Source organism: Hippocampus bargibanti, linkage group LG02, assembly GCF_051943395.1.
Source record: "Hippocampus bargibanti isolate YZ-2025 linkage group LG02, ASM5194339v1, whole genome shotgun sequence".
Classification (NCBI taxonomy): Eukaryota; Metazoa; Chordata; class Actinopteri; order Syngnathiformes; family Syngnathidae; genus Hippocampus; species Hippocampus bargibanti.
In genome coordinates, this window is record NC_142735.1 from 35,532,826 (window position 1) to 35,542,845 (window position 10,020).

Sequence of the window (10,020 nt, forward strand, 5' to 3'; positions counted from 1 at the left end):
TCTTAGAGCCGGATCGCTAAAGTTAACGAAGAGAGCCGGCTACGAACAAGGAGCCGGAAATGGGAGCCGACTTTTTCCCCCTTTAGTCTTCGGTTAAAGCCGTATGTGATTGGTCAAGATCCGTGGTAGAGGCGGGAAGGGAGAAATACAGACACACGCAGCAGTAAGTAGAAGGGGGGGGGGGCTAGGGTAGACAGGTGGACACATGTTATTACATTATGCTGTTATTATTATTCAATTATGATTTTTTTACTAGCTGGTATGATATCATTATTAATATGAAAAGCAAATTAGTGACAGCTGATCATCAGACCAGAGGAACCACAGGGAAAGTGAAAGTTAGCATCCGCTAACTCTGTGCACATTTAAATCAAGCCATATAAATACAAATATTTGATATAGTGTATTTTTTGTACATGAGTAATTCGTTTTTCTCATAATTTGACATGATTTTTGGTAGTTAATTAATTTAAGCAACAACAAAAAAAAAAAACCAACAACTGAGGAGTCATTTGGGAGCCAAAAGATCCGGATCTTTTTAGTGAGCCAAGTCAAAAGAACCGGCTCTCTGAAAAGAGCCGGAATTCCCATCACTACATATTACAATGGGGTTTCGGTTTTTTATTTTGATATGTTCAAGGACACACGTAAAGAGCTTTTAGAGCGCAAGCGTTCTCATAAAACAAGAACGGGTGCCTAACTGAGTGCATGCTTTAACTATGCGCTATCAAACGCCCTTTTCACATCATAAAATATAAATTAAATACAGTCATTGTTTTTTTTAGTCACCGAGAGAAATCGAACAGTTAATTTTCTTCCGACGCTCGTGAAAGTCTTTGAAAGCCTCTCAGTCGACACCTAAATGCTCCTGTTTCCGACGCAGTGTGCTGCGGATGCGAAACGGAGCTGTTGTCATCTGCCCGGCCTTCAGTGCAACGATCCTTTGTCCAAGGAGATGGCGGGGATTAAAGGTACGGCAAATGACGTCTTTATCCATGTCGTAGCTACAAATCGGCATGGGAAAATAAATAAATAAATAAAACGTATCCGCCGCGTTAGCTTGACGCAAGCCTTACGCGCACGTTTGGCATTTTCCAAGATTGCTCATGGAAAAGTATTACCACAAGGCCGACAATATTCATTAGCTTTAGCTCAAAATAAAACGCAGTTGTGTCTGGCAGCACATTCCCCCAATTTATGGATCATCTTGTGTGTTTTCACTCTTTAAATGCATTGATTTCATGTGACGTTGTCGCTTTTTAAGAGGGCGAGTATTACGTTTTGCAATCGCTAATAGGCTAAGGCTAACCAAAGCGAAAGTTGGGCGATTACGTGCCGATTAGGTGACACCAAATACACATCATAAAACTGAAATAAGAAGGCGGTATTCGATAAGTTTAAACTCCCTGTTAGCATCGTTTGTCTTATTATTGTTAAACCAGCTGATTAGTCACATGATATGTAGCTTGGGGCTCTGCTTTTTGTTGGGAATGGGGAAGGGAGGAAATCCCTCGATTCAAAACAGGAAGATAGAAAGTCAAATGCTAATATGTCAATAAGTTATAGATATGTTTTTAACGGTATTGCCACTTGCTGTAGACTTAAAAATGACATCTCACTACCGAAGGGCTCATTTTTACCAATGTCACGTGACCAAATCCAGAAGACTGGTAAACGGTGATGATTCAAGACAAATTGGCAGTCCGCTGTGTAGATGTTTCTTTTTAATTTGCATTCCGCAAACAAATTAGGAATCAAAAGCACGTGTTAAGAATAGTAACGATGTATAGCAACATTTTGATTGTGAAGAGAATTATTATCTGTACTCACTTGAACTACTGTCGCTAATTTCCATCACTCGACATTTTGAGGCGTTCATTGGTCATCTGCATAATTGTACATTTGAAGTACAAATACAGCGACTGATCACTTTAAAACGGTTCAATGATTTTCTGCACCAACTGTACAACTGACAACAGTAAAAATGAGATAAAAAATATCTATCTAGATATGTAGCTATCTATCTAGCTATAAAGCTATTTTTCTAGCTAGCAATCACGCTATCTAGCTATCAGGCTATCAAGCTATCATGCTACCTAGCTAGCTATCTAGCTATCTATGTAGGCGACAGAGTCTTACCAAGTCTTGCCCCCAAATTGTTGAAATCACTTCTGAAAATATTTAAAAAATACTTTTAAAAAGCAGGCGTATGTCACAAAATACAACAAAAAAACATGAGATAAAAAATATCTAGCTATGTAGCTATCTATTTAGCTATATAGCTATTTTTGTAGCTAGCTATCAGGCTATCTAGCTAGCTATCTATGCGACAGCCTTACCATCTCTCGCTCCCAAATTGTTGACATTTCTGAAACTTCTGAAAATATTTGTAAAATATTTGTGATAAGCAGGCAAATGTCACAAAATACAACAAAAAACATGAGGTAAAACCAATACCTATCTAGCGACCTATCTATTTTTCTAGCTATTTTATGAGCTATCTCGCTATCACGCTACCAAGCTAGCTATCTAGCTATCACTCTACCAAGCTAGCTATCTAGCTATCACTCTACCAAGCTAGCTATCACTCTACCAAGCTATCTATCTAGCTATCACGCTACCAAGCTAGCTATCTAGCTATCACTCTACCAAGCTAGCTATCTAGCAATCACGCTACCAAGCTAGATATAATAATAATAATAATAATAATAGGGGTGTATGTCACAAAATACAACAAAAAAACACGAGATAAAAAAACACCTAGCTATGCAGCTATCTATCTAGCTATCAGGCAATCAAGCTATCATGCTACCTAGCTAGCTATATAGCTATCTAGCTCACTCAACCCGCAAGTACCTTAAATAGATGGAACGCTAGCTAACTATCCAGCTATCCATCCAGCAAGCCAGCTAAAAAGCCACATAGATCGCAAGCTAATAGATAGCAGACATTCCCGTACGACTTGATTGACTTTGCGATTGCGTTTTAACCACACGAAGCATTTTAGTGAGTCACGACATGTTATCCAATTTACTGAACTGACTTGTGAGGTGTCTCGAATGGAATTGTCCTTGTTGTCTTCTAGCTCTCATCGCGCTGTCCTTCGGAGGGGCAATCGGTCTCATGTTCCTCATGCTGGGATGTGCCCTCCCTGTGTATGAGTAAGCAAGCAGTGCCAATTATTTTTTTTCTTCATATTTTATACTACATGAATTGCTGATTATGAAAGGACAACCGACGTCACTTTTTTGTTTCCTAACTGACATCACAAAAACGTTTTATAGCATCTAAAATACCCAAAACACGCAGGATGAAATTTTTAGTCAAATGCAAAACAAAATGACTTCGTGTCTCAAAAGTACTTTAATTTGAAACAGGAAGTGGCCTGTTTCAAAAGGTCCCGCCCCCATGTTCGTGATGTCACGTCAAGACGTCTTGCCTTGCTGGAGAATCAAAACAATGGCTTCAGATTCGGAGAAGATGCTTTGTTGTTACTCATCCAGTTATGAATATGATTCAAATAGTTCTGAAGAGGAAAGCATACATGTTTGCAATCGATTAAAGAATTTATTCCGTGCCATTTTGAGGCAACATTGTGGGGAAATGTATCACCCAAAAAAGGCAGAAAATGGAGACAAAGCCGTGTAAGGAATTTATCAGCCCGTTTCCACAGGCTGATTAATTCCTTACATGGAGCTTGGTCGCCCTGTTCTGCCTCTTTTTGGTCCTACACAAAGTTTTCAGACCAAAGTACAGCAAAATATATTGACGTGATGGAAGGACTGCTACAATGTGTCTTTTTTTCGGTCAGGGGCGTTCCTTCAGTGATGTCACGTACAGACTCGTCACCAAGTCAAAAACAAGACTTCCGGAATATTCAGCGCGAGTCTTAAAACGTAAAATATAGCTATATGGGGTGGAATCTTTATAAAATACGCTCACTAGAAGTCATTTGAAGCCATTTTACAAATTATGGACACAACTTGTCCGGAGACGTCGGTTGTCCTTTAAGGTTTAGAAATTTAGAAAGGAGAAAATGATGTTTTATGGGGAACTGGGAACGGATTATTCTCATTTTAATTGTTTCCTATGGGACATTAATTTTTGGGATACACACCAATGTGTTTGAATCATATTCATAACTGGATGAGTAACAAGAAAGCATCTTCTTCGAATCTGAACTCTCTGAAGCCATTGTTTTGATTCTGGAGCAAGGCAGTTTGTGAAGGAGTACATGGCGTGATGTCACGAACAAGGGGGCGGGACTTTCTGAATCAGCCCAGTTCCGAGCTCATTTTGTGGCAGTTTTGGGACACTTTTATTTGACTAAAAATATCAGCCTGTGTGTTTTGGGTATTTTAGATGCTATAAAACGTCTTTCTGATGTCCGTCAGGAAAGAAAAAAATGGTGTCGGTTGTCCTTTAATTGACTATTTTGATGTTTATGGACACCACATCAACGGTTTCAATGCACCTCTCGTTTGTCTCCGCCCATAGCAAATACTGGCCGCTGTTCCTCCTCTTCTTCTACATCCTGTCGCCGCTCCCTTACTGCATCTCGCGGCGTGTCATGGACGACACCGACTCGGCAAGCAACGCCTGCAAAGAGTTGGCCATTTTCCTCACGACGGGCATCGTCATCTCGGCTTTCGGCCTGCCCGTCGTCTTCGCGAGAGCCGAAGTCGTAAGTCGCCGGCGTCGGTTCTGCGAATGACGTCGGGGTAACAAGTCATTTGGTGGAAATAATAATAAGAAGAATAATAACAATACTAATAATAATAATAATAATAATAATAATAATAATAATAATAATAATAATAATAATAATAATAATAATACATTTAATTTCTAAGCGCCTTTCAAAACTCTCAAGGTCACTTTACAGTCACAGGAGAAGTTTTTCTGTGGGTGAGCAGCGGTAGCCACAGGCGCCAGTGTTCACTCAACCCGGAAGTAACTTAAATAGATAAAGAGCTAGCTAGATAGCCAATAGATAGCTAATAGATAGCCAGCTCGATAGCTAGCGAGCCAGCCGGATAGCTAATATATAGCAAATTGATAGCCAGCTAAGTAGCTAGCTAGATAGCCAGCCAGGTAGTAATCGTAATAATCATAATAACCATAATAATAATAATAATAATAACTTTACAGTCACTCTACCCGGAAGTAACTCAAATAGATAGAAGGCTAGCGAGCTAAGAGATAATAATAATAATAATAATAAATAAAAACAAAAAATAATGATGATATTAATAATACATTTCTATGACAAGCGCTCTTCAAAACTCTCAAGGTCACTTCAGTCACAGGACAAGTTATCTATTAGCTAGCTAATCGATAGCTAGCTAATAGATAACTATCTAGATAGCTAGCCAATAAATAACTAACTAGATAGCTAGCCAATAGATAGCCATAACTTTACATAACTAACAACCAATTTACCATCAAATAACTATGCAGTCACTCTACCCAGAAGTAACTCAAATAGATAGAAAGCTAGCGAGATAAGAGATTAATAATAATAATAATAATAATAATAGTAATAATAATAATAATAAATAAAAATAATAATGATAATATTAATAATACATTTCTATGACAAGCGCTCTTCAAAACTCTCAAGGTCACTTCAGTCACAGGACAAGTTATCTATTAGCTAGCTAATCGATAGCTAGCTAATAGATAACTATCTAGATAGCTAGCCAATAGATAACTAGCTAGCTAGCCAGCCAATAGATAACTAGCTAGATAGCTAGCCAATAGATAGCTAGCTAGATAGCCATAACTTTACATAACAAACAACCAACTTACTATCAAATAACTTTACAGTCACTCAAATAATTAGAAAGCTAGCTAGCTAAGAGATAGCTAATAATAATAATAATAATAATAATAATAATAATAATAATAATAATAATAATAATAAACTTCATTGACAAGCGCTCTTCAAAACTCTCAAGGTCACTTCACAGTCACAGGACAAGTTAGATAGCTAGCTAGCTAGCTAGTAGTACATAGCGAGTTAGATAGCTAGCTAATAGATAGCTAGTAGTACATAGCTAGCTAGATAGCTAGCTAATAGATAACTAGCTAGATAGCCAGCCAATAGATAATTAGCTAGATAGCTAGCTAGTTAGCCATAACTTTACATAACTAACAGCCAATTTACCATCAAATAACTTTACAGTCACTCTACCCGGAAGTAACACAGCAGCAAGCAAAGTTAATGAAAGGAAGTGGAAAGGAAAGAAAGAAGTAGAAAAACAAAATACAGGAGCTGCTGTAAAGGCAGCCATTCTTGCGGCGCCATCTTGAATTAAACAAAAAAAAACTAAAAAATAATATGACAACACAAAGACACACAGAGTCATTCATTCTTCAGCACTTGCTGTCACCTCTTTGTGACATGAAGCAGTTCTAGATGAAAGAGTAGACGATCAAAGTGTCCTTTTCACCAGTGGATCAGGGTGGAATGTGCACGTCTACTACAAGCTAGAATGTCGAAAGCAAACAGGAAGCTGTAGCATCCATTGACCAAAAGAGATTGGCCCACGTTAATCCGCTTCATTTCCAAGCCGCGGCAGCTGGCATTTTCAGCTAGCTGTAGCATCCCTTTTTGTGTGTGTGTGTGTGTGTTGTCAGATCGCTTGGGGGGCGTGCGCGCTGGTCTCCACGGGCAATATTGTGATTTTTGCCACCATCCTGGGCTTCTTCCTGGTTTTCGGATCCAACGACGACTTCAGCTGGCAGCAGTGGTGAAGCGGCACAGTGAGGGAGCTTTTTGTTTTTTGAACCATTTTAATGATTGTGAATAGGATTACTTTTTTATTATGAGCATTATTATTCTTATTATTAGCATCGTTTTTGATGGTCTTATTTGATCCTTATTATTATTATTATTATTATTATTATTATTTATACTAGTGTCCCCCGCCCGCCTTCCCCCCGAAGCTGTGCAATAGCTTTTGTTTTATCTCGGCCTGCTTCACATCAAACTGATATAAAGTGACTATTATTATTATTTTATTTTCGTCTCATTTTGGGGAGTTCAGGGCTGATGTCCATTTTTACTTCATTTTTTTTGGTGTGTTTGTTATATCATATTTTGGAGGCAAACTGCTATCGCTAACAGCTTCCGATGCTGTGAAAACGATGAAAAGAACATGACCCGAATGTTTCAAAAGATCTCAGTGACAATGTCGATTCATTTTTTTGTTTGTGTCATTCCCAAGTCATTTTCCTCTGCTAATTTGCTAACGGCTAGCACATATTCAACAAAATGTACACAATAATATACAGTGATACCTCAGCTTTAAAGGTATGGATAGATAGTGGATCAGGGACATCAAGGGACGAAACTGTAGCATCCATTGACCAAAAGAGATTGTCTCACATCTCTTGTCCCACGTAAATCCACTTCAATTCTAAACCGCGACCGTTCCACATCGGCGCTCTGCGCTGATGCTCCTTTGTTCTCATGACGGGCTCCTCAAGCCATGCAACCATCCAGCCGCAATTCCAGGACCCGCAGAATACAGGTAACATCCGACTTAGGACCAGCTCAACTTACGACCACGACCTCCACACCCTATTTTTAACATTTTAATTCTACACCTGGCACCGACCGCAACGTGCTAGCAGGCCGTTTTGACAATTCTGGCAGCATCTCACTCTCCCACGGCAATCGACCGTGTGATGATCCGAGTCTCTATTCAACATTTTGAATGGATTTCGACTTACGACCACGTTGACTTACGACCGTTTGATTATAACGGAACTCGGTCGTAAGTCGGATGTGACCTATATTGTGTTTTAGGACGTTATAAACATTCAATGCAGCGCGAGAAACCTCAGACTCTCTTCTTTTATTAGGAAAAGTGAGTTATTTCCTAAATGATATGGGTCTGGAGTTATATGACCTTGAAATGAGGGCGACTGTCCAAAATACAATGCAATACATACATATTGGTTTAAAAAGAGCTGGAAAAAAAAGCGAAATGTGGGAAAAAAAAACATGACCAGAGGCCATGGCCAGCGCTTTCTCGGCACCCAAGCATGAAAAAAAAAAACCTGAACAAATTGCGCTCTACGCCATATTTTCAATTCCCGAATCAATTTGTGAATGAGTTAAGATGAAGTGACATTTTTTTCTCGTCTTTTCTAGACATTGAAAATGTGGTTTTCTATCACAAGAGGTTGCTCACGTGTTGCTTTGCGCTCATGATGAAAACACACAAGAAACGAATATTAATGATCCGTAATCGAACTGACATCCATCGAATCCGATAATGCATTTTTGTTTCTGTTATCACTTCAGTTAAAAGGCCTGATTTGTACAAAGAAGCACTGAAAATGAAGGCAGCTCTGGGCGGAAAAAAAAAACTACTGGCATCATTTGTTCACACATACTCATGCTTTAAAGGACAACCGACGTCACTTTTTTGTTTCCTGACAAACTGACATCAGAAAAACGTTTTATCGCATCTAAAATACCCAAAAACACGCAGTATGCTATTTTTAGTCAAATGCAAAACACCAATAAATATGACTTAAAGTGTCCAAAATCTGCACAAAAAAAAAGAACCAGGAAGTGGCCAGTTTCAGAAGGTCCCGCCCACTTGATCGTGATGTCACCCCAAGACGTCTTGCCTTGCTGGAGAATCAAAACAATGGCTTCAGATTCGGAGAAGATGCTTTCTTGTTACACATCCAGTTATGAATATGACTCAAATAGTTCTGAAGAGGAAAGCATACATGTTTGCAATCGATTAAAGAATTTACTCCGTGTCATTTTGAGGCATCTGGACTGCAATGTAGCGTCCCAGAAAAGAGGCAGAAAATGGCAACCTCTTGTAGACATGACAGTGTATTGCGTTTCCACAGGCTGATAAATTCCTTATATGGAGCTTGGACGCCCTCTTCTGGCGCAACACAAGGTTTTCAGACCAAACAAGCATTGACGTGATGGAAGGACTGCTACAATGTGTCCTTTTTTTCCGTCAGGAGCGTTCCTTCAGTGACGTAACGTACGGACTCGTCACCAACTCAAAAACAAGACTTCCGGATAAATTCAGTGCGAGTCTTAAAATGTAAAATATAGCTATATGCGGTGGAATCTTTGTAAAATACGCTCAGTAGAAGTCATTTGAAGCCATTTTACAAATTATGGACACAACTTGTCCGGAGACGTCGGTTGTCCTTTAAGTCAATCATAATGTCCGTCAGATGTAACCAATGGTGATAAGGTTTCAAAAAAGAAAAGGCCATTGAAAAAGGACAACTGAGGTCCCTTTTTTTGCTTTTTAACTGACATCAGAAAAACGTTTTATAGCATCTAAAATACCCAAAACACTCAGGTTGATATTTTTAGTCAAATTCAAAACACCAAGAAAAATGACTTCAAGTGTCCAAAAACTGCCACAAAATGAGCTCGGAACTGGGGAGATTCAGACAGTCCAACCCCCTTTGTTCGTGATGTCACGTCAGGATACTCCTTCACAAACTGCTTTGCTCCAGAATCAAAACAATGGCTTCAGAGAGTTCAGATTGGAAAAAGATGCTTTCTTGTTATTTATCCAGTTATGAATATGATTCAAATAGTTCTGAAGAGGAAAGCATACATGTTTGCAATCCATTAAAGAAGTCCTTCCGTAGCGATGAAACGGGTGAAGATCTGGACTCCGTTGTAGCGCCCAGAAAATGCACAAGATGGCGCACAAGCTCCCGTTGGAAATTAGCTGATTTGTCTGCTGGGAATTTGTGTCAAATAGTAGTCTTGTTGCAACACACAACGATTCACCATCGCGTTACTTATGTGTTTTCCTTCTAATTTCATCATCAACACGAAGTTTTCAGACCAAACAAAGTACCCAAAATGCATTGTGTGTCGCTTTCTCGGTCAGGGGCGGTCCTTTAGTGACGTCACGTCAGGAATCGTCACCAACTCGAAAACAAGACTTCCTGAATATTCAGCGTAAAATAGAGCTATATGCGGTGGAATCTTTGTAAAATACGCTCAGT

The 10,020-nt window shown here is 39.2% G+C and overlaps 1 protein-coding gene across 1 annotated transcript; it reads left to right on the top strand.

Moving 5' to 3' along the window:
- The first annotated feature begins 813 nt into the window (after positions 1–813).
- Positions 814–7,185, top strand: leprotl1 (leptin receptor overlapping transcript like 1). The gene is made up of 4 exons (XM_088991188.1): positions 814–971; positions 3,086–3,161; positions 4,498–4,684; positions 6,643–7,185. The coding sequence occupies exons 1-4, from the start codon at positions 863–865 to the stop codon at positions 6,757–6,759; spliced, it is 489 nt and encodes a 162-aa protein (XP_088847314.1). The 5' UTR covers positions 814–862; the 3' UTR covers positions 6,760–7,185.
- Positions 7,186–10,020: the final 2,835 nt, after the last annotated feature.